This window comes from Protopterus annectens, chromosome 5.part1 (genome assembly GCF_019279795.1).
Source record: "Protopterus annectens isolate FY-2018-M chromosome 5.part1, PAN1.0, whole genome shotgun sequence".
NCBI lineage: Eukaryota > Metazoa > Chordata > Ceratodontiformes > Protopteridae > Protopterus > Protopterus annectens.
Window position 1 is genome coordinate 565670595 of NC_056736.1, and position 26273 is coordinate 565696867.

The window sequence follows — 26273 nt, forward strand, 5'->3', positions numbered from 1 at the left end:
TCTACTACCACCACTGGAAAAAACTGGAACACAGGACAGAGCCACGTGTATTTAAGCATACACAACTTTAATTCCTCCACTTTTCATCAGTACAGACTTTTTCAGATATACTTCAGTGGATAGTGAGTGTATGTGTATAAAAAGCATCCAGTCAGAACACTTCATCAGTTAAACCACTTGACCATAGTAAATACAAGTTCATTAAAATGGATTTAAAAATAAATGTTGCTTAAAAATACATATTAATTTATGACTTTCAACCTTGTGTCCTTTAAATTTTTTTTTGTCTGCTTCATTTAATCCTGGATGCTCATCAGGCCTTACTCATATCTGCCATTTAGGTTAGTTTTTACCCATTCTGTTCTTAAAATATTCACCCCTTAAATCTTCCTTAACTTGTAGCACAAAAAATAAAAAATTGCTGCCGGGTATATTCTTTCTCATGAACACGGGATGATTGCTATTAAAATGTAAGTAACAGTTGGAAAATGTTTCGTGATTAAATATGTTGTTGTGGAAAATCTTGTTAGGCACATTCCAGTCCGGAGTGATGTCAAGAAAGTTAACTTTATCACTAATATTTGCTAAAGTGAATTTCAAAAAATCAAATCCCATATTAAGTTCATCCAAGAACTGCTCGCAATCTTACATTTCCTTTAATAGTAAAAAAATTAAAAAAATCTGAAAATATTTGAAAAAATATAACTATCATAAAAACTGTTTTGATGCAAAAGTTTACTTTCCTACCACCCCAAAACTAAATTAGTGAAAGCAGGGGCTTCTGCAGACCCCATCGCATTACCTTTTGTTTGCTTAAAGTATTTGCCTTTAAACAAAAAAATAATTGTGATCCAGCAACGGTTCCTACAACAGACAATATAAATAGATTTTTTCATTACAAGACCTAATGATTCCATTCTTTTGTCTTGTGCTGTACAGGTAAATAAACTATATCCACAGTGAACATCTGTACATCAGTGTCTTAAGTATAGTCTTGGTTAAATAATTTGATCTAAAAAATCCCAGGAATCTCGAATAAGAGGGCAGCTTACAAAACTATAGGATTTAATATGATGTCCATATACAAAGAAATGCCTTCGGTAATGCAGTTATGTGCAGAGACAGTCGGCCTGAAGCAGGGTCTTGTCAGGTTCTTATGTACTTTTGGAATTCCAAATATCACTCCTACTTTTCTACCACCATAAAGTTGTATAATTCATAATCTATCTTTGTTCATTAACAAGTTATACAAACAAGCGTGAATAAATTTAACTTGTGTGTATTTTGTCTATTGTGGTTGCACTGTATTATTCTCTATTTAAAAATGTTCTATAGCTTCTGTATAATCATACACAATTACCAGCCCCCATCCCTTGTCAGCTTTCATTATTCTGGTATCTCAGTTGTTCCTTAAATCTTTTAGCCTTTCTTCAAGATTCAAGTTATAAAACCAGCATTCGTTTTTATTAACTAATCATTTTCTTATGTTTGCCTCACAGCATTTTTCAAAGACATTTAAAGTATTGTGCAAAATGGAGTTCTAAACGGAAGGCTTAGAAAACTAACAGTTTTGACTTCACTTAACAAATACTACATGTTTTAGTCACATTTGCCCTGTGAGAAGGGACAAAAACTTAACTTCAAACCCAATACTCTCAAATGAATTTCAGAAAACTGACATTTGGTTAAGTTAAACACTTTTTACAAAATGTTCTTTCCAAAGTCATCCTTTCAATGATTCCTGCTTCTTTCTCTGATGTTCTTCGTGTTTGTGTTGCAGTCATCACATTTGGGTTATCTGCTTACAGTAGTCCTCAGTCGGCCTGATTATCAGTCTTGGGTCCTGCTTTGTTTGCTGTTTCATCTTCCGTGACGTCAGGTAGGGGTATAAATCATGCAGCCGACGCCATTGCATCAGTATTTCTTGCCGTGTGGTGCCCAAAGCAGAAGCAGTTCGCAAGTGCTGGTCTGCCGACTCCTGAAATTTTCGTTTTCGAGTTTCGGAATTGAAGTCTTAAACTAAAGCCAAGTACCCCGTTGGGGAAACTTTTTCTTGCTCTAAACCGATGTCAGTAAAAGTCAATAATTGTATTTCTTGTGGAAAGCAAATACCGCACAAAGATTTTCATTTGTACTTATTCTTTGCCTAGGCCCTGACAACGACGTACCTCGCTGTCTATTTTGTGCCTTATTTAAGCAACGAACTATTCGTCGTCTGTATATTTACGCTTCTAAATATTTTGGTACTTGGTTCAATTATCCAGATATGTCTTTGGTAAGCCATCTGACTACTGACATTCCGAAAAAATGCAAAGATAACTACAGGCTGCCTAGGCCCAAAGCTGCCGACGACGCTTCTCCTAAGCCAGTCGCCAGTTCACCAATACTCAGTGAGGTGCTTTCGCAGCCCCTGATACCCGCTACTTCAGATTCGCAGGCCTCTACTGAGACCCATTCGGAGTCCGGTATGCTGCGAGATGCTTCAACTGTGGAACCTGTGGATGTCTCTACCTTGGATGGGTCCGGAGCCGCTTTGCAAACACTGGCTTCTGAGGGTGTATTCAGGCCTACTGACTTGCATATTAAACCTACGCCATCTTCTTCTTCAATGCCTAAAACTCAAACTATGCCTAGAAAACCGAAGCCCAGACCTCATGGTCAGGCCTCTATGCCTAAAAAACAGATAAGAATGGTTGAAGACCTTATTACTTTAATCAGGGGAAGCCAACCTTCCCCCTCTGAGACCTAAGACTGAATTTGCTTATGATACTTCTGACCAGGATTCTGAAATTTCTGTTTCCTCTGATGATCAGGATTTACTCTCATCTATGAGGGTTCTGATGCAGAGGACTCCATTCTCTCTGCTTCCCTCCACAGAGGATTTCTCTTTTGGTGAAACCCTCCATACTCTTATGGAGCACTTAGCTGGGAAAGCCAGGATTACTCTGATTCTAAAAAGAGGCTTAGGGATTTCTTACTTCTGTCCCAGCACAGGCCTTTAGCTATCCCTCCTGTACTAGACATTGTTGATGATGCCTTTTCTGAATCTAGCTTGGCCCCTGACTCTTTGCCTTCTACTCCCAGAAAACCTGATGGATATTACATGGATGTTCATGTTACACTGCTGCAGTCATTACACTTGGGGTTATCCTGCCGTCAGGCGGTTTCCCCAGTTGGCCTGAGTTCCAAGGTCTTGGTCCGGCATCTCTTGTTGCCTCCTCTCTGACATCAGTGTGACAGGGGTATATAAGATGCAGCAGACGCAATTTTCTTCAGTCTTTCTTGCCGCGCGGTGCCCGAAGCAAAAGCAGTTTGCAAGTGCCGGTCGGCAATCACCTGAGATTTTCATACCGAAGTCTTCTACAAAGCTAAGTGCCCCGTTGGGGAAACTTTTTCTTGCCTCAGACCGATGTCAGTAAAAGTTAATAACTGTATTTCTTGTGGGAAGCAAATACCTCATAAGGATTTCCATTCCTATTGTATCCCATGCCTAGGCCCAGACCACAACGTCACTGGTTGTCAGTTTTGTGCTAGGTTTAACAAGCGCACTATTAAACGTCGGTTTGATTTTGCCCGACATTATTTTGGTAGAAAATTCAATTATACCATGCCGTCGGAACTTCCGACGACCGGAATACACAAAAAGCGCAAAGACAAGGATAGGCATCCGAGGCCTAAAACTGACGACGAAGCCTCTTCTAGGCCAGTCGCCGGTTTTCAGCGAGGCGCCTTCGCAGCCCCTGACCGCTTCTGTTGAACCACAGGCCGCCTCTGACTCCCACATGGAGATGGCTGGGCCTTCAGACGCACAAGTTATTCAGCCTACCGAGACTACTTCAGAGGGTGTCTTCAGACCTTCTCAGTTAAGCATTAAACCCTCAGCTAAGTCAAAGCCTCCTTTAAAATCAAAGAAACAAATACAGCATTTTCCAGGACACAGGCCTCCATGCCTAAGAAACAAATGGTCAAAATGGCCGAAGACCTAATCACTCTGATCAGGGGGTCCCATCCCCCTCCTGATAAAAGGCCTAGACAGGATGCAGACTATGACTCATCCAACCAGGTGTCCATCTCTTCTGATTCATCCTCAGACCTAGGATACTCTCTACCCCCTTATGAGGATTCTGATGCTGAGGAATCAATTCCATCAGCCCCACCGCCTGAGGACTACTTCTTTGGGGAAACCCTACATACCATGAAGGTAGCATTTCCACTGGGAAGGCCAGGATTACTCAGAATCCAAGAAAAGGCTCAGAGACTTCCTTTTATTACCCCAACACAGACCTCTTGCTATTCCACCAGTGTTAGATATTGTGGATGATGTGTATACTGAATCCAGCATAAATCCTTTTTCCTTACCTCCAGCCCCTGTTAAACCTGACCGATACTACAGTGTCCCTGACTCACATAAATTTCTGTATAAAAGCCCTGTAGCTGACCCTGAAACTATTTCTCAGGGACACAAAGTTGAGGCCTCATCAGCCAAGAATCCAGTTCTCTCTGATAGAGATTCCAGAGCATTAGACAGATGAGGAAAAAGTATATACGTCTGCAACTTTAGCAATGAGAGTCTTAAATTGCCAGTTTCACATGCTAAAATATCAGCAATTTTTACTGTCTCAGTTAAAACAGAAAATGCTTCCAGAATCAGATCCTCCTAATTTTAAAGAGATGCAGGATTTATTGCATGCAGCTGAACAAGTGGGAAAGCATACTTTGCAATGTGGTTTTGATTCTTTAGAGGCCTCCTGCAGAGCAGCAGTTACAGGCTCTGTCATTAGAAGACATGCTTGGTTAAAAGAACATACGTTACCAGATCATGTTAAAGCAAAATTATTGGATGCACCTTTGCAGCAGGATGTGTTATTTGGAGTTAAGGCAGAAGCGGTATTAAAGAAATGGAGGATAGGACAAAATCTATGCAAAGGGTGAAGGATTTCTTACAGGTTCAGCCTTCTAGATTTAGCAGAAACTGGCCAACTAAGAACTGGTCCTTTCCAATTACAGACAGACCTCAAAGGGGAAGATACAGACGTCCAAGAGATAGGTCACACACAAGGTCCTTATAGGCCTCGACAATGGGTTGCATCAGGCCAGAAAGAAGGGGAAGACAGTCCCCAACCATATAAAAAGCTCCAATGACTTCCCACTACAGCTTCCAAAAAAATCCCTCTTGGCAGCCTCCTTGGGAGGAAAACTGGCACTCTTCTACCACAATTGGCAAATGATCACCAAGGACTAATGGGGATTCCAAAGTCTGGGTCTGGCCTCGGCTGGGTCGCACTTCACCCGCGCCATAGCTGCAGTTCTTCTTGCGCGCCGCAAGCAGAAGCTTGTTCAGTCGGTGCCTTGCCGCGTAGGCGCGCCAGCAAGCTTAGTCGGTCAGATCCAGAGATTACTACTGCCGAGACTTCTAAGCTAAAAAGCACCGCGGGATCCCTTTCTTGCCTCAGATGTCAGAAAAAGTGAATAACTGTTTAACTTTTCAACTTGACGACGCTTTAGGCGTCGGTCGGAGTTGAGTTCAGAGGAGGCCCGCGACGGACGCTTTACGCCGGTCGGAGTTTGCAGAGGGAGTTTTTCGCCCGCTTTTGGATTTATCAGATACTATTCTCCTAGATGTATCTACTCCTGCACGTGAGCTGCTAGGCCCCTGCATCCAGGGATCCCAGTCTCACCCTGATAGGGCCTCAACCCCTCCAGAGAAGCGACTCCATTCCTTCTGCCTCCTCCTGAGATTTCTCAGACTCTAGGAAAAGGCTTAGGACCTTTTGCATTTGTTAGCCATTCCTCCAGTACTTACAGTTGTGGATGATGCTTAATGATGCTTGTACTGCTCCTGATTCACACATAATCACGATCCTGAAACTATTTCACAGGGCCCTCTGAAAGGGAATCTAGGGCCTTGGAGAGATGGGGTAAAAAAGTTTATACTTCTGCTACTCTTTCGGCTAGGGCCTTAAACTGTCAATTCCACATGATTCCGTATCAGGAATTTATGTTAGATCAGTTATCTAAAAAGTTGTCCTCACCTGAACTTTAAGATCGAAAGTCTCTTCAGGAAATGGTACATAACATACAGCAGGTCAGTAACCATTCCTTAAAATGTGGCTATGATGCACTGGAGGCTTCCTTTAGATCAGCTATGACTGGTACAGTGATCAGAAGGCTTGCATGGTTAAAAGAGCAGTCCTTACCAGACCATGTAAAATCAAAGCTCCTAGATGCTCCCATGGATAAACACAATTTGTTTGGCTCTCCTGCACAGCAAGTGCTGAAGAAGGTGGAAGAGAAAGCAAAATCTGTCCAGACAGTCAAGGATTTCTTACAGGTCCAGCCTCCAAGGTTTAGTAGGAACTGGCTTTCCAAGAATTGGTCCTTTCCAGACACCAACAGAGCACAGAGAGGCAGGAATAGGCACACAAGAGGCAGAGGTCAATCCAGAGGTGCCTACAGAGGACGTCAGTGGCAGCCTAACAACCAGCTGCAGATCCAGCCACTACCACTTCCACAGGACAATCACAGTGACTTACCAGGGAACAACTAGAAGCAAAAGCTAGCCTTATTTTCAGTAAACTGGCATTGCATTACAGGGGACAGATGGATTTACAGACAATAGACAAAGGTTGCAGGTTTCACTTCCATACTCTACCAAGGAAAAGAGGAATGCCAAACCTACCTCCAAATCAAATGGCAAACGCTCTAGAACAAATAGACAACTTAAAAAGGATGAGAGCTATAGAAAAGGTACCATCTATGGAACAAGGGCAAGGATTTTACTCCAGACTTTTCCTGGTGCCAAGGAAGGAAAATCAATGGGGACCTATTCTAGACCTGTCCGCACTGAACACATACCTCATTGTCCCAAAATTCAAAATGCTGACTCTACAGCAGCTTCTTCCCATGCTGGGCAAGGAGTCTTGGCTGGTAACTCTAGATCTCAAGGAGGCATACCTGCACGAATTGCAGAAGATACCGATTTCTTGCAGGATCAGAGCATTATCAATTCTCAGCATTGCCTTTTGGCTTATCTACTGCGCCCAGAGTATTCACAAAATGCCTGGCATTAGTAATTGCTCAGAATTCAAATTTACCCTTACCTGGACGACTGCCTGTTACAAGCGGACAACAAAAACAAATTAACAAAAGACTTGAAAAGGATAATTCATCTACTGCAAGCCTTGGGATACACAGTCAATATAAAAAAGTCAAGGCTGTTGCCATCCCAAAGGATAACCTTCTTGGGTGCAGAACTGGACACATCAAATCAAATGGCATCCCTCACAGCAGAAAAACAAAAGCACCTTCCACTCTACTTCATGGCATTAACAACGCAGAACCAGCTTACAGCAAGGAAAGTCCTGCAAGCCCTGGGTTACATGGCATCCTGCATAATATTGATCCCACATGCCAGACTGCATATGAGGAAGTTGCAATGGTACCTCAGGAATTTATGGTCTCAGCACAAGCACAGCCTAGAAACCCAAATTCCAATAATTCCATGCCTGAAGCAAGAATTCATGGTGGGCTCAGGCCTGTCAATTGAACAAAGGACTGCCCTTCCACAGCCCTCAACCAAGCCAGACCATCACCACAGACACATGCTGGACAAGTGCATACAAGGCTTATGGACTCAAGACCAGCTAAACCTACACATAAACCAAACAGAGATGCTGGCAGTAAAACTGGCAATTCAGGCATTCAGACCGTTTCTCCAACAGGGACAATTGCTGATAAGGACGGACAACACCACAGTTATGTGGTATATCAACAAGCAGGGAGGCACACATTCATATCCTCTATGCCGGATGGCAATGGATCTCTGGAATGTGGCCCTAAGCCTCAACATACAGCTCAAGGCAATATTTGTGCCAGGAAAAGAGAACATACTAGCAGACATCTTAAGCAGGACTACCACGGATGCCCTCGAATGGATGCTGCATCCAGACATCTTCAAATCCATCACAAGGAAATGGGGACTACCAGAAATAGACTTATCCACACAATCACCAATTGAAAAAGTTCTGCACAAGGACATACCACCCACTTGCTTGGAAGGTGGACTCCCTATCTTTCAGTTGGGAAAACCTGACAGCATATGCATTCCCACCTCTTCTTTTGATGCACAAGGTGATATTGAAGATCAAAGAAGACCACCCAAGGATCATCCTCATAGCTCCAGACTGGCCGAGGCAGCACTGGTACCCACTACTGAGCATGGCCTCTACCCCTGGTTCCTTTACTGCTAACACAGAACAACTTCAAAACCCTGCATCCGAACCTGAAAACACTGCAGCTAGCTGCTTGGAACATTGCATAAGACAAAATAACCCAGATTTATCTCAAAGGGTTAAAGACATTATCTTGGAAGCTCGCAGACCCTCAACAAGAAAAACGAAATGGAAAAGATATCTCTTTTAAATGTAGCACTGGTAAACATAGCTAACATCCTGGAATACTTAGCAGAACTTTTCCACAATGGCCTGTCTTACTCTTCCATTAAGATTCATGCGTCCGCTATTTCAGTAGAATACAACATGGATCCTCCAGTCTTCTCTCATCCTCTACTCAGGCAGTTTCTGAGAGGAATCAAAAATGTAAAGCCACCAAGGAAGCCACCATTGCCTACATGGGACTTGAACTTTGTGCTAGTTGAACCAGCAGCAACAGCAGAATTACAGTACTTATCATGGAAAACTGCTTTCCTGCTTGCAATCACTTCAGCAAGAAGTGTTTCTGAATTACAGGCATTAATGGCAGTGCAACCCTTCCTTATCTTCCATCAGGATAGAGTGTCCATGAGAACTAATCCTACCTTTATGCCAAAGGTGGTCTCCAGGGTATCTTTAAACCAAGCAATCCACCTATCTACATTCTTCCCCAACCCACAGAACAGGGGAGAAAGACTGCTGCATTCCTTGGATGTGCATAGGCAATTGCGCTACTACCTGGACAGAACCAAGAACAATAGAAAAACTGACCAGCTTCTGGTAGCATATGCCACAGGAATGGAAGGAAAAGGATAGGAAATTGCATTAGATTTTGTTATTCTTATCATGGAAAGGCAACTCCAGAAAATATCAGACCTCACTGGCTACAGCCACTACTACAGCGTGGCTACAAAAGACATTTTAGAGGCTGCTACTTGACTGCAGATGCATCCTTGAAGGACATAGTACAGTTTTGTACCTACCATAAATGTAGATGTCCGGTATTTGCCCATCTTGTAGCTAGCTGGGGAATCTATTATGGTGTATTTGTTTGTATATATGTATCTGTTGTTTGGAAACATTTGCATTTATCCAAATTTAGCCTTCCTAGAGGGCATCTGGCATCTGGGGCAAGAAATACTGAGGATGCCTTTATAGACAACCCATTTGTTAGGACTGCAGATGCATACCTCTCGGACATCTACATTTATGGTAGGTACAAAACTGTACTTTCTCAATATTGTATTTCAAGGTTACAGGTTCCACTTTCACACTCTGCCAAGGTTAAAAGGAATGCCAAATCTGCCACCAAATAAATGGGCAGAGGCTCAAAAACAAATTGCAGCACTCATGGATATGAGAGCTATTCAAAAGGTACCATCACAGGAGCAAGGACATGGATTTTACTCAAGACTCTTTCTGGTACCCAGAAAGGACAAAGCCTGGAGGCCCATTCTGGATCTTTCATCTCTAAACACTTACCTGGATGTTCCGAAATTCAAAATGTTGACATTACAGCAGCTTCTTCCCATAATGGGCAAGAAAGCTTGGCTCGTGACTTTGGACCTCAAGGAGGCATACCTGCATGTCCCTTTTGGACAAAACTGCAGAAGATACCTCAGATTCATAGCTGGTTCAATGCACTACCAATTCTCTGCACTGCCCTTTGGCTTATCTACTGTGCCCAGGGTCTTCACAAAGTGCCTGGCACCAGTAATTGCATTTTCCAGACAGAAAGGAAATCAAATTTATCCGTACCTGGATGACTGTCTGATTCAAGCAGAGAGCAAGGACATTTTTCTAAAGCATCTGGCGTTTGTAAAATAAAGTTAAGTTGCCTGGGGTACACAGTAAACGAAAAGAAATCAAAACTAGTGCCCTCACAAGAGATTATATTCCTGGGTGCCAGCTTGAACACAACTGCCCAGATGGCTTATCTCACACCAGACAAGCAAGGACAACTGATTCAATACTTTCAATTGATGGCAACAAAGACCCAACTCCCTGCAAGAAAAATTCTGCAGGCCTTGGGTTACTTGGCATCCTGCATACTACTAATTCCATATGCCAAACTGCATATGAGGAAACTACAATGGTACCATGACAAGCCACGATGCTTCGCTAGGGACGGCTTGCGCCTGTCACCCCTGGGCTTTCGGATATTGGCAAAGGCTCTTGCCACCCCCATAGTGCCTTTTTTAGGCAAGGCTCAAAAGACAAACCCACCTCCATAGGTATCACAAGGGATAAGAAACTGAGTAATGCTATTCAACGCCAGAAGTCTAAACCTCAATATGAACGCACTCTAAACTCTCCTAAGCATGGAGAACATCGATATCTGTACAGTAACAGAAACCTGGTTCAAGGCTCCCGAGAGCACCCCAGCACTACTGGGTTATACCTCATACCATGTTTTTCGGCCCCAAAACTTGGACTGAACCACAAAAGGAGGGGGAGTATCAATATTCGTCAAAGATGCCCAAACCTCCAGGTTGGTGGCACAGCACGAAGCATCAGAGACTATCCATGTGCAACTAACAGTGGGTAAAACTGCCTTCCAGTTTATAGCCTGCTACAGACCACCATCCCAAACCCAGGAACCCCACTCGGCCTTCCTGAGAACACTGAAAAATATGAAGGTCTCTCCAAACACCATTATATTGGGCGACTTCAACTACCCTAACATAGACTGGGAGCATTACTCTAGCTCCAACACCCTAGCCCAAAGGTTCCTAGAATTTATAAACTCAAATGCTATGTAACAACTTGTTGCCACTCCTACAAGAGGGGAAAACATACTGGACCTGATAATCACCAACATGGGGACTCTATGCTTCAGACCAGAAGTGTATCCCTCACTGGTAAGATCGGACCATAAACTAATCTCACTAGATATTCACATCCCGACCCCAGCCCCTGCCCAGAAAACCACAGTGAAAAACTTCTCTAAAGCAAATTTCACACTCCTCAAAACCGAGGTGGAATCTTTCAAAGCCCCCGGGCCTGTGGAAAATACGGCCCAGACCGCAGAATCCTTTATTAAACGCATTCTATGAACACCTTCAGGAAGCATGGATCATGCAATCCCAAATAAAACCAAGACCCAATCCTCCAAAGTTAGGTGTCCTGTCTGGTGGACCCCAGCCATAAACAAACTATACAATAGAAGGAGGAAACTACTACATGATGGAGCAAAATCCCAAAAAGGGAAGGCATCCCTGATCAGTATTAGCAAAAAACTACGGGCACTCATAAAATCGTCTAAGGCCAGCTTCGAGAGAAAAATTGCACAGGACACTAAGTATAATCACAAGGCGTTCTTTAGTTATGTTAGGAACCTGTTTGGGAATTCTCAGATATGCTCAGAATTAGTCCAAAATGACAAAAAATACACCAAACCCACAGACATTGCCAACATCCTAGCTGACAGGTTCAGCGCAAACTTCTTCCCCCCCTCCCCACCAAAAGGGCAAATATCTATCCCAGCAGAGTGCTGCCCCTCTGACATCTCAGATGCTCAGGTAAGAGCCGCCCTCTCCAAAGCAAAAAACACAGCATCAATGAGACCAGACAGTATCCCGGACTGCGTCCCACATGAACTCCAAGAAGAGCTAAACCCAAACATAAAACTACTGTTCAATCTCAGCCTTACTACAGGATATGTACCCAAAGAGTGGCGTACAGCAACAGTGGTCCCTCTCCACAAAAGTGGTGCCTCAACGAATCCTGGAAACTATTGCCCCATAAGCTTGACTAGCTTGGTCTGCAAAGCTATGGAGAGGATCATCATGGACCTCATAAATAAAGATATTGAGGACCTACAGACACTGGATTCTACCCAGTTCGGCTTTAAGGGCAGATCCTGCCTCTTAAACGTGGTCGATTTCTTTGAAACGGTCACCAAAGCCATTGACGAGGGGAAGGTGGTCCACACAGCCTACTTGGACCTTGCAAAAGCCTTCGATACAATACCCCACTCAGGCATTATAGATAAGCTCACCAGCTTAAATATAAACCCCTATGTCACTAGATGGGTTGCAAACTGGCTCAAGGACAGAACCCACATGGTTAGAATTGCTGGAGCCATGTCAGACTCCAAACCAGTTACAAGTGGCGTCCCACAAGGCTCAGTCCTGGGACCCCTCTTGCTCAGTATATATTTCTCGGAGGTACAGGCTAACACGGAAGGACTGTGGCTGACCAAGTTCGCAGATGACTGCAAACTGGGCACCATAATAGACTCTCCAGCCGACACAAGCATCCTACAAAAGGGCCTCATAGAACCAGACAACTGGTGCCAGAGCCATGGCCTCAAGCTAAACGCCAAAAAGTGTATAGTCATCCCCTTTGGCAAAAACAAAGTGTCCACAAATTACCACATAGGTGGTAATCCATTAAGTACGGAAGAAGTAATTGGGGACCTGGGGACCCAAGTTGATAGCAGTCTCTCATTTGACAACCACGTGGCCAAAGTAGTTAGAAAAACATTTTATATTTCCCACCTAATCATGAAGGGATTCACATCTAGATCAGGGAGGTCATCGTGCCTCTTTACTCATCCCTCATCAGGCCCATAATCGAGTACAATGCCCCTTTTGGAATGTACCTTACCAAACACCTGCAGCAATTGGAAAGACCCCAAAAGTATCTCACCAAGAGGATCAAAGGGCTCAAACAGATGCCATATGCTGCCCGATTAAAGAAACTCCAGCTCTACTCAGTGGCATACTGCCTGCTCAGAGGCGATCTGTGCCTGACGTATAAAGCCATGTCCAACCCGGAATTAATGGACATGCTGCACCTCAGAAAATCCGAATCCCATCGAGCTACACGCTCGAGAGACTTGAACCTCAGCACTGAAATAAATAGGACATGCTGGAGGGGACAGATTCATAACCAGAGGCTCCCTTCACTCTGGAATAAAATCCCAGTACAGGTTAGGCAGAGTCCTTTATTAACTCTCTTCAAGAGGAATCTTGATGAGTGGATGGGAGATGGTAGGTTTACCCCGGGTATCACTTCTGTGTCACTGTTAGACAGAGGCACAGTATACTAACCTTGAAAAAGGGCATAGCAAAATTAATTTAAAATGGGTGGCGAAAGCCAAACACACTCTGGCTAGGCTTATAAATGCCCTAGGGCAGATAGCCTAGTATGAACCTATGAACCTAAAGAATGTATGGTCTCAACACTGTCACCGTTTGAAAACGGTTATACCACTAATCCCTTGCCTTCAACAGGAGTTTCAGTGGTGGGCTCAAGCTTGTCACCTCAACAAGGGACAGCCTTTTACACAACCCACAGCCAGGCAAACACTGACAACAGATGCATCGGATTACGCCTGGGGAGCACACATGGCAGGCAAATGTATTCAGGGCACGTGGCCTGCAGAACAAAGGCATCTTCACATCAATCAAAAAGAGATGCTAGCTGTACAAAATGCCCTTATAGCTTTCAAGGACCTGCTGCATCCAGGACAACTACTGATAAAGACAGACAACACCACAGTTGTGTGGTACATAAACAAGCAAGGGGGCACTCACTCCTACCCCCTATGCAGACAAGCCATGACCTTGTGGAACACAGCTATAAACCTTCAAGTTCATCTGCTAGCACAATTCCTGCCAGGAGAGAAAAACACACTGGCAGACGACTTGAGCAGAAACATCATGGATCCCCACGAATGGGAATTGAATCCACAAATATTCAGAATAACACAGAAATGGTGGAGCCCGGACATAGATCTGTTTGCATCCCCAATAAACTGCCAGCTACAAATATTCTGCACAAGGAGTTACCATCCACAAGCATGGAAAGTGGATGCCCTCTCATTCAGCTGGGAGAACCTACAAGTATATGCTTTCCCACCACTACCTCTCCTGCCAAAGGTTCTCATAAAAGCCAGGCAAGAAGAGCCAAAGATGATCCTGATTGCACCAGATTGGCCACGCCAGCACTGGTACCCAATCTTAAGGAGCTTAGCACAAGAACCACCCTGGATTTTGCCTCAAATCCCACATCTGCTGACTCAGCACAACAGTGGCCTTGTTCAAGAGGAATCTTGACCAATGGATTAGTTTTTATTCAAACTAAAGGGGGTGGCGTAAAGCCATAACATGAATCGAACACTACACAGCCAGCTAAAGACCTTAAACCTAGCTGCATGCAAGATTTCTTAGTCAAGCAAGCAATGCCTCTCTCCAAAGCTGTTATGGATGTCATTCTGGAGGCCAGAAGGCCTAGTACCAGGAAAGCCTATTCAGATAAATGGAAGAGATTCTGTGCCTGGAACCAAGCTCACAGCCTTGACCCTCTTGTCCCAAACATTCCTCAGATACTACAATACTTAACTGAGATGCTGGACAAAGGACTCTCCTTCTCATCCATCAAGATCCACGCCTCTGCCATCTCAGCTCATTACAACACAGATCCACCAATTTTCTCTAATCCTCTGTTAAAATAGTACCTCAGAGGGGCTAAAAACATAAGACCGCCCTGTAGATCACCTACTCCAACTTGGGACCTCAACTTTGTTTCGGAAAAACTAACTTTACCTCCTTTTGAGCCAGCTAGCACAGCAGAATTAAAATATATCTCTTGGAAAACTGCTCTGCTCCTGGCAATAACATCAGCATGAAGAGTTTCAGAATTACAGGCACTAATGGCAGTGGAACCTTTCCTCATTTTCCACCAGGACAGGGTGTCTAAGAACTAACCCTACGTTTATGCCAAAGGTGGTATCCAGTGTGGCTCTAAACCAAACTATTCACCTGCCAACTTTTTATCCTAAACCACAGAATAAAGGGGAGAGACTACTGCAGTCTTTGGACATTCCCAGGCAGTTAAGCTTCTACTTGGACAAAACCATAGCTTTCAGAAAATCTGAGCAATTATTGGTAGCATATGCTGCAGGAGCACAGGGAAAAGCCATTTCAAAATAGACTATTCAAAATGGATAGCACATTGTATACGTTTCTGCTACACATACCATGGAAAACCTGTACCTAGTAGCATTAGATCTCGCCACCAGGGCAGCAGCCACTTCAACTGCCTACCTCAGGGGAGTACCTACCAAGGATATTTTGGAAGCAGCAACTTGGAGTTCTGTACATACCTTCACCAAGCATTACCATCTACCTCTATACTCTAAATCCAGAGCTGGCTTCGCCAGTGCAGTGCTGCAGGGCCTTATAGCCACCCCTAATGCCTTATAGAACCAGCCACCCTACCTCCGCTTTGGGATTCTACCCAAATGTAATGACTGCAGCAGTGTAACACGATGAACATAGTGCAGTTGTGTACCTACCATAAATGTAGATGTTCGAGTGTATACACTGCTGCAGTCCAGGTTACCCTCCCTCCTTCCCCTCTTACTGGCTGGTATGTACCTAAGTTTTCTACCCTTACTACCTATGGGGAGTATTTGTTGGTAGCTGTAAGTTGTTTTTTGCTTTTCTTATGTATGTTTTATTAGCAATTGGAATTGCCTACCTATATAGAGGCACCTGACATCTGGGGCAAGAAAAACTGAAGAAAATGGCGTCGGCCGCATCTTATATACCCCTGTCGCACTGACGTCAGGGAGGAGGCGACAACAACCGACGCTGGACCAAGACTTTGGAACTCAGGCCAACTGGGGAACCGCTTGACAGCAGGATAACCCCAAGTGTAATGACTGCAGCAGTGTATACACTCGAACATCTACATTTATGGTAGGTACAAAACTGTACTTTCCTGACTCTCAAGTTCCTTTTTAAAAGTCCTACTGCGGATCCCAAGACCATTTCACAGGGACCCAAGGGCATTAAAGCTACTACTGCCAAAAATTCTCCCCCCTCTGATAGAGACTCCAGGGCACTGGATAGATGGGGTAAGAAAGTACACACTTCTGCAACTTTGGCCATTAGGGCCTTAAACTGCCAGTTTCATATGTTAAAGTATCAGCAACATATTATTGGATTGCTTAAACAGAAAATTATGTTGATTCCTAATTGTGTTGAAAATAAGGATTTACAGGATTTAATGCTTTCTGCTGAACAGGTTGGAAAGCATACTTTACAATGTGGTTTTGATTCACTAGAGGCATCTTGCAGGGCTGCTGTCACTGGGTCTGTACTTAGAAGGCATGCTTGGCTTAAGGAGCAACCTTTGCCAGATCATGTTAAAGCTAAATTGCTGGATGGTCCCTTAAATCAGGACCACCTGTTTGGCAACAAAGCAGAAGAAGTTATTAAACAGATGGAGGAAAAAGCTAAATCTATGCAAACTCAGCCTTCAAGGACCATATTCTTCCAAGACAATTAATGGTAAGGACGGACAACACCACTGTTTTGTGGTACATAAACAAGCGGGGGGGGGGGGTACCATTCTTACCCCTCTGCAGACTAGCCATGGCTCTGTGGAACACAGCTTTGAGCCACCAAGTGCTTCTACAGGCTCAATTCCTGCCAGAAAAACTAAATACAGTGATAGACGAACTCATCAGAAATCTCATGGACCCACACAAGTGGAAACTGGAACCAAAGATTTTCAGCATGTTGACAAACGAATAGGGGAGCCTAGTTATAAACCCGTTTGCCTCCTCCATGAACTACCATTTGGACAAATTTTGCACAAGGACTCCCCACAAACAAGCTTGGAAAGTGGATGCTCTGTCCTTCAGCTGGAAAAATCTATCAGTTTATGCCTTTCCTCCTCTGCCTCTATTCTCCAAAGTACTATTAAAGATCAAACAGGGCAAACCAAGGAAGATACTGATTGCACCAGACTGGCCACGCCAACACTGGTACCCCTGTTGAGTAGTTTGTCACTGCTGGCTCCATGGCACCTGCTTCAGACCCGTACCCTGCTGTCACAGCAGGAGAACCAGATTCTGCACTCTCCGCTTCAAACCCTGAACCTGGCAGCCTGGCTAATTGCCTAATCTCTCCTTTGTCATCCCTCAGTAAACAAGTGTTGGATGTCATGTTGGAGTCAAGGAGGCCTAGTACTAGAAAATCTTATGCTGAAAAATGGAAAAGATTCTGTGCCTGGAGCCAAACTCAAGGGATGGACACAGCAGCACCCAATTTACCTCAGATTCTTCAATACTTAACTGAGATGCTTCACAAGGGCCTTTCCTTTTCCTCCATCAGAATTCACGCCGCAGCCATTTCAGCTCTTTACAACACAGAACCACCCCTCTTCTCTCATCCACTGCTCAAGCAGTTCCTCAGAGGGGTAAAAACTTAAGACCACCCAGGAGAGCTCCAACTCCATCCTGGGACCTTAACTTTGCATTGGAAAAACTCACTCTTCCTTTTTTTGAACCAGCTGCAAGTGCAGAGTTAAAAATTTCTTTCTTGGAAAACAGCCTTCCTTTTAGCAATTACTTCAGCAAGAAGGGTATCTGAACTACAGGCCCTTATGGCAGTGGAGCCTTTCATCATCTTTCATGTAGATAGGTGTCCCTCAGGACCAATCCCTCTTTCATGCCCAAGGTGGCATCCAGTGTGGCTCTTAATCAATCCATTTATTTGCCAACCTTCTTTTCTAATCCACAGAACAAAGGGGAATGGATAGTGCACTCCTTAGATGTGCACAGACAGCTTAGATTTTACTTGGACAGGACTAAACCTCAAAGGAAATCTGAACAACCTGCTGGTGGCATTTGCTACAGGGGCAGAGGGGAAGGCCATTTCAAAGCAAACTGTTTCTAAATGGATAGGCCATTGCATTAATTTCTGCTATAAGCACCATGGAAATCCTATCCCACGGGGTATTAGACCCCATTCAACCAGGGCTGCATCTACCTCTACAGCCTTTCAAAGAGGTGTACCTACCATGGACATCCTAGAAGCTGCTTCCTGGAGTTCTGTACATACATTTACCAATTTTTTCTAAATCCAGAGCTGGCTTTGCCACTGCGGTCTTGCAGTGCCTTATAGCTGGTTCTAATGCTATCTAAATTCCTCCTCCCATCCTTAGTTTTGGGAATCTTCCCAAACGTGATGACTGCAACAATGAAACACAAAGAACATAGTATAGTTGTGTACACTTACCATAAATGTAGATGTTCGAGTGTATTCACTGTTGCAGTCTTGGTTGCCCTCCCTCCAGCCCCCTGACTTTTGGCTATACCTCTACTCTCCTTTACTATGCTTAAAAGCTTTTTGGTGTATTTGCTTTTTTGTTTTTTGTAACCTTGTATATTTAATTGCTTCCCATTAGGGGGCCACCTGACATCTGGGGCAAGAAAAACTGATGTAATGGCGTCTGCTGCATGCTTTATACCCCTGACTACCTGACGTCACGGAAGATGAGACTGCAACCGATGCAGGACCCAAGACTTTGATAATCAGGCTGACTGAGGGCTACTGCAAGCAGATAACCCAAATGTGATGACTGCAACAGTGAATACACTCTAACATCTACATTTATGGTAAGTGTAAACAACTGTGCTTTCTGATTCAAGGGGTGCCAAGTTTAGTGTGCTTGCAGTGAATTTTTTGATTCAAAATCACCTGAAACATCATTGGATACAGCTGTAGTTGGTGTGGATGCTGTGGTAGTTCCATAATATTCCTCATAATTAACCTAAGGCTTAACCTGTGTGTGTTGGAGTGGTGTTAGTTTCCTTTTCTTCCAGTCTCATCTGTTAAAGGTCCACCAGGACACTTCAATTTGCTTATTGGATGCAATTACAAGCTCTGTTTTTTAAGACTATTCTTATGGTTCTGACCAATAATAGTCTTTTCACACTTCTCAATAGTAGGAAAAATCTATTCAGTCCGTTCATCTGGCATAGTCTTAAGCATTTTGCCAATTTGTCCATCTAACTTAACTGTTCTTTTTCAGACATGCCATAACTTTAGTATTGTTTTTGATGTGCCACCTAAGGAACTCAAGTCCAGCCTTGTTGAAAAAATCAGCCAAGTCGTAATAAGGTTCATCCTTCTCAGTGCTGTTGGGAAACTTAAGAGAACCTCAGCTCTTTTGGTACTATGTCAAGAGAAACGGTATTCAAAAGTACATATTTTCAATCGTTAAGGCTTGAAATTTTGTAAGATTTTTCACCAAGTTAGCAAGTTATTTCTCGAGTTCCTTGAAATGATTATGCTTAGCATGTAAAATAGCAGAAATGCCCAATTCTCACTATCATTCAGGAGGAACCACAACTTCTCATGGTGCCACCACACTCCTCTTCTCACCTTGTGATTACTTTGAGACATCTGCTTAAACTGATAATTACTCTTCAGGTCATTCGCCTGTCCAGGCAGGGAATTTAGCGGTTTTGAAGGTTATTCAAAACCAGGTGCAGGCTGGAAACACAAAAATACTGGCTCTGCAGGACTGTGTGTATTGTAAGATCCAGTAATTCCATTCCAATACCAGAAGCCATCAGTTTTCTTAGTAGCAGCTCAATGACCAAAAAAAAACATTGAGTGGTAACCAAAAGCCAATAAAACCGTACATCTCTACCCCTTAGAGCAATAAATCTGGACAAAGCCTAATATAATGGGGGGGGGGGGCAAAGGCCAGAAAATAGGGACAGATTTTAAATGTTGCTCTTATTAACTTAGAAAGTTGGTAGAATAACAGGATTTGTGTTGCTGTGCATTTTCTGTAGGATATGAAATCTGAAACTCAAATGTATGCCATTATTTTGTGACTTCAGTCCTCAGATCATTGCAGTGATTTGCCTGAAAACCATAGATTTTATGAGGAACAGCTCGAAATATGAGGAGAAAATCCTGGACACGAGCTATGAGGAAAACTCAAATACCACTGGAGAAGTAAATGAACACAGGAGCCACACGTATTTAAGCGTATACAACTTTAATTACTCTGCTTTTCGTCAGCATAGATTTCTTCAGAAAAACAAACACCATCCACTGAAGTAATTATTTAAAAAGCATTCAATCAAAAAATTCAGTTAAACCACTTGACAATAATAATTTCATTAAAATGTGTATAAATACAAATAGTGCTTTAAATAATACATTTTTTAATTTTTTATGCTGGAGCAAGTTAAGATTTAAGGGCTGGTGATTTTAAGAGTAGTATAGGTAAAATGGAAACTGAATGGCAGATATGACTAAGGGCTGGTGAACATTCAGAATTAAGTGAAACTAACATTTAAATATTTTCTAAAGGACAGAAGATTGAAAGTCATGAATTAATATGTATTGTAAGCAGTATGTGTTGTAATTTATACACATTTTTAATTAACTTGTATTCATTATTTTAAGTGGTTTGTTTAATTGAAGTTTTTTGATTGGATGCTTTTTATATGAATACTTCAGTGGATGGTAAGTGTATTTCTGAAGAAGTCTGTTCTGATGAAAAGCAGTGTAAGTTGTGAATGCTTAAGTACGTGTAGCTCTGTCCTGTGTTTCAGTTTTTTTCCCAGTGGTATTTGAGTTTTAAAAATGCTATCCAATTTACAGATAGCAACTCATGATGGGACCTATTCATCAGCTGCAATTTAGTTGTATTATTACTCAGGTGGATGAAACCCTGACCATGTCCTTAATAACCAGGTCTCCTTTAGCCACCTAGGTACTGAAAGTGATGTCTCTAGAATCAGAGATTCACTGGCTTACACCAGGTCACCCATTCTGAGTAGAGTACATCAGCCTGACCTACTGCTCCGCTGTCATTGGATATTACAACTTGGCAAGACTAGGCTGAGATGCGTGCACTGAATAAGCATCACATTTACTCACTGTAGTCAGGATTTGACACATGAAGGGAAGCATGCATATATATTACTTGGCAGGGATTGTATGCACTAAAGGCTGCTGTGAGGGAACAGAAGGATAAGTAGGTTAGCCCTTGATTGCCTGGCTGATGGTGTCTCTTGATTTTCTGTGACCCATGAGGCATTAATTTGACACTGTAGTGGAATGGCTGATGGTTGGTAGTCTTAATATATGCTAAGGGCACGAGTTATTCAGGCACCTACTTATTTGTATTTGGTCATGAATGTGGTCACACCCATGTCTTCTAAGCTCACTGTATTATCACATTTTCCTCGTTTTATTATTCCCCCCCCCCCCCAGCTTTCTTCTGATGTGTGATGTGCTTCTGTACTGGCTTACTTTTTTCTCCCCAGGTCCGTGAAACCCTCCTTGGTGAACTGGGTAACCCACCCGCTACCCTTGTATTAATGTTATAATGTTGTCATGCCTTTGTTGGCTTATAGTGTATGAGGTAAAGCCATGTGTTTTGACCTCCCTAGAATGAGTTGCTGCCCAAACCCTAAGCAATGAAGTCCTTCATTTGCTTGTATATATACAGTAGCTTATTTCATCCGGTGACTGATCCAGTCATGTTATTGATCTGTATTACTACTGTATCTGTAGCTCATTAACAGTGCAGTTGTCTTGAATCATTACATAATTATATAACCGTGCTTCCTGTTTTAATCTGCATCCAGTAAATATTGCTTAAATAGCTGATTTCCTGGAAGATCCAGTTATTAAATTAAATTTTTAACCAAGTCTTAGGCCTGAGAAAAATTCCAAAAGTGTTTTTTACTGTCTTTTTTACAGCCTTCAGAAATATGTTCGAGAACAGATTCTTTTAGCAGTAGCAGTAATTGTGAAGCGTGGATCATTAGACAAATCGATTGACTGCAAGAGCATTTTTCATGAAGTCAGTCAGTTAATAAGCAGTGGTAATCATACTGTGGTAAGTATTCATTTATATAATTATAATTAATAAACTGTGGATTTTAGTGCTTTGTTGTATTGCAGTATTTTTAAAGCCATATCTCTGCCATCAAAGTCTTGATAGTGGGGACATTTTGCTGTGAACTTGGCTTCAACAAAATTCAGGAGAGAAACTGATAAAATTGAAGTTTAATATTGTGAAACCATGTTTCAGGTTTTGAGAACTTGTGATGTGTTGGAGGTTCAGGCAGGATTATTTAATTGTAGTGCCACTGGGGTGGGGACAGTATAGGTGTGGAAGTGTCCATCTGAAGTGTTTTGGCTTATTGTGAAAAAGCAGTGCATTAGAAGAGCACTGTATCATATGTAGCAAGAGGGGCTGCTGGTCACAGCAACACCCTCTGTATGTATAAAATGAACAGTTATTAACAGAAAATAATCCAACAAATCATCCTGTTGCACCTGCATTATGAAAGTGTGGCAGGACTTCTGGTGTGTAGAAGACCAAGTTTGCTACTGCACATCCCTGGGGGTTGGTTCTACAACTAAGTATAGCTGGAGGTTCAACCTGGACAAAAGACCATGCTGGAAGCCCCTTAAATGAGATTTCTTTACTTTCAGATTACTGAAAATCATATAGGTAATCTTCTAAAAGCATTATGCGACAATCCCTATATATATATTTTTTTGTGGTAAATCGTATGCTTGTAATGCAGATTTAGCAGACCAGAAAATGTCCAGACTGCAGTCATCTGTCTTTATGCTATGGCCCTTCCTGTAAGCAGAGATTTTTACTCTACCACAACTGATACAGTCTTTTATAGGCTTCCATATGTATGTTTTTATTACTGTGTATAGATGGTTTGTATACTGCACTTGTGCTTAGACATGTAAAAGCAAATAGTCACTAACCCTTACAGTTTGTTGTCAGCTTCCAAGTTGTGATGGTACTGTTTTCTGAAATTATTTATTCATGTATTTCAGGATCTGAAGTAGTTTACTTCATTTGATCTTCAACCTGTGGGTATCAGATCTGAGCTGGCAAGTTCACTAGCATCTGCTCTGAGTTCCAAGCTCCTCCCCTTACCCATAATACACCTCCACTACCTTCCCAACCCTCAGATCTCATTTGCTACGGCTTGCCAGAAGCATTGTGATACTGAGCTCTGAGTTTGTGAGTTGGGTTATTTGATAAGTAAGCAGTTTTTTCTTAGTTGGTTGAGTGTTAGCTGTTAGTGTAGGTTCCCTCTCCTCCTCCCCTCGCTGGTGCATTGTGTTTTAGTTTTTTTCCTGTAGTTTTTCGGTGTTAGTGTGTTGCTTCCCCTCCCTCTCAGCGTTCTGTGTGCCTTTGAGTGTGTGGTGAGTGGGCCTGAGTAGGAAATAGTTTTTGTTTTTCTCTCTTTCCTTCTCTTGTGCGTGCTGTTTTTTTTTTTTTTTTTTCTGTAAGAGAGATGGCTGACCCCAAGCCGGTCTTTAAGAGGTGCACTGAGTGTGGCCACAAATTGTCACCAGCCAATGGCCACACTGTTATGTGCTTGGGTGTAGCACATTTAAGTACAGGCTACCATTTGTGCTGGTTTTAACCCGTGCGCTAGTAAGGATAGACTGGCTAAGTTTGCCTTGAAAGGCCTTCTACCCACTTCTGAGGCAGCTGCCTCTTCCACTGCTTCGGTCACAGTGGCTGCTGTGGCAGTCTCTCCTTCCTCTCTTGTCTTTGCTTCTCCTACATCCAAGGCTGGGACTCAACCTCCTGTTTCTAAGCCTGTGGAAGTGGAGCGCAGAAGAGGCAGAGAGAAGGAGAGAGATCACAGGCCAGAAAAACATAAGAGGTACCCGGACCTTTCTGCTTCTACTCCTGCCAAGAGTTGGTCTAGGATCCGTGAATTCCCTCTGCTCCAATCTCCGAGAATTTCCCCGGAGCCGAATGAGCCACGGCCACTTTCTAGGGCCTTGGTTCCTCGACCTGCCAGGTCGGAGTCTGGCCTCGTCTAGGTCCACCCGAAGCTTATCTGAAGTCAACCTGGATAAATTGATGAGGTTCATTCGTACTCTGATCCAGATGGGAGTCTTGACAGCCCCCTCTCCCTCTGGAGGGGGGAGCTCGTGTCCTTTCTTAACGCCAATTTCTCCTTCTCCGATCTGTCCACTGGGTTTGGAGTACTTGGATCCGAGGATGGTCTTAGTCAGGTGGTCGACGCTGATGGTACCAGTCTCATTGATGCCGGCAGCTGCCTGGAGCATGTTGGATCCAACCAGTTCAGATCTGAGTGGCTCTCTGAGCCAGAGCCTGGGTGTCATATCTGAGGGAGCAGAAGATTTTCCATCGCCTCCGAAGTTGTCGGGCCAAGAACACCCCCCCCCCCCTCTGTCCACATTGGGCCCAGCTGAAATTCTCGCGTCTGATCCGGGGAGAGTGGTTTCCTTAATGGTGGCCCAGGAGGCTAGTTTTCCCTCTGTGTTCGTGGTAAAAAGGGTTCTCTCCACTGGATCGAGACACTTGACTCTTTCCTCGGACTCCGCCCCGACTCCCTCGGCTTTGTCTACAAATCCCATCATTTTACCAGGGGGGACAGCCCATGCTCGAAGAGCCCCAGGCGGTTCCACTTGAGGAACAAGTGGCTTGTGAGTTCCTCCGAGAGCCCCACCGGAGACTGGCCTCGCAAGCATACGTGTATGAGGAGGCACTTGTACTCCCCCTGAGTCCCTCACCGAGGACACTGATTTGGATGATGGGGGTTCCCCCTGATCACCTCCCGAGGATGTCTCCTTTGGAGACATCATGGAAATCCTACGCCAGTGGGGAGGTTGGTCCACCCCCAAACCTTCCTCTGATGAATCTTGTGTTCGTGGAGGCTTTCGGCATGGGCCCATCTACTTTCCTGGGTGTCCCTCCCACAGATTCCCTGGTTGACCTGGTCACCTCACTGGCCTGGAAGGAGCCAGACACCATGGAACCAACCCCAAAACATCCAGACAAAATCTTGAGTCCACCATCAGATAGACCAGTGTGGAACAAAGGCTCCCCTGTAGTCGCTGTGGTGGTGATAGCACCCACTAAAAAGGAAGTAGCCCAGGAGAGTTCCTCTGTTCATCCCACTGACCAAGAGTCTAGGATGATGGACTGCTTAGGGAAGCGGGTTTGTGTCAGCGACTTTTTCTATCAGGGAGGAACTACCTGACCTACGTTACTAGACTAGTGCGACCTGGTCAAGGAACTGGCCGAGTCTCCCCCCAAGTCCATGTCAAATGAGTACAGAGACAAGTTCTCCACAAGGATGGCCACTTTAAAGGCAGTTTTCAACATGTCCATGTGACTCTCTTCACATGCTACTGAAGGAGCAGCTAGGTCCAGCATGTCCATGAGGTGCAATGCCTGGCTCAGATAGTTCTCAGAACCTTTCAAGGTGTCTTTTGCCAACACCCTATACAATGGCTCTACCCTTTAAGATGGTCACAGAGACCTTAGTCCAGAGTGAGAAAGATGGGAAGACACTGTCTGCCATCGGGATCCACTTCTTGAACCCTCAAAGATCCTTTTCCTGGAATCAACGAGGGCAAAAGATGATGTGGTTCCAGAAATCTCAGTATTCCCGGGATACTCGGGGCTCTCTTTCTCCCAGAGGCAGAGGGGGACAGGATAGATGCCAGCCCAGAGGCAGAGTGGGTCTGAGGAATTTTGAGACTTGAGAACCATTCTTGGACAGGCCCAGCCAGCAAGCCTGAGGGGTTGCCTGACTGCTCTACTCAGGAGGCAGTCAGGGGTCGATTGTCATTGCACCTAGCGGCATGGTAGTCCATCACAGCAGACCGTTTAGTGCTTCTGATTATATCCAGAGTATACTCAGTCCCTTTTGTGGTTCCTCCCAAACCTCTCCAATGTCCAAGCTGCTAGAGAAACGAGCTATCAAACCTGCCCCACCAGATTAGTCTTGATCGGGCATCTACTCCAGGTTCTTTTTGGTGCCAAAGAAAATGGGGGACTTGAGGCCCATTTTGGATCTTTCTACCCTGAGCCTGTCAGTTTCCAAAGAAAAATTCCGGATGGTCACTTTACAGTCCATCATGCCGTACCTGCAAGAGAGCGACTGGATGTGCTCGTTAGACCTCCAGGATGCCTTCTATCACATAAAGATGCACAGAAGCTCCAGGAGATTCCTCTGCTTCTGGCTAGGAGTTGATCATTACCAATTTCGAGCCCTACCCTTTGGCCTCACCACAATCCCCAAGGTTTTCACCAAAGTGATGGCAGTAGTAGCTGCTCACCTGAGGCTTCTACTTTGTCAAACCAGGGATCATTTCCTAAAGCTTGCACTTCACTTGGGGATTACAATCAATGCGTCCAAATCTCTTCTGGATCCTGTTCAGGTGATAGACTACATTGGTAAAAATATGCAAATTTCCCGACCAC

General features: G+C 43.8%; 1 protein-coding gene across 1 annotated transcript in view; it reads left to right on the forward strand.

Moving 5' to 3' along the window:
- XPO4 (exportin 4) overlaps positions 1 to 26273 on the forward strand; it is a 1500264-nt gene that overhangs the window by 91375 nt on the left and 1382616 nt on the right. Inside the window, exon 2 of the mRNA XM_044073186.1 lies at positions 21746 to 21884. Coding sequence (XP_043929121.1) covers positions 21746 to 21884 — 139 coding nt within the window. The remainder of the gene's footprint in view (positions 1 to 21745; positions 21885 to 26273) is intronic.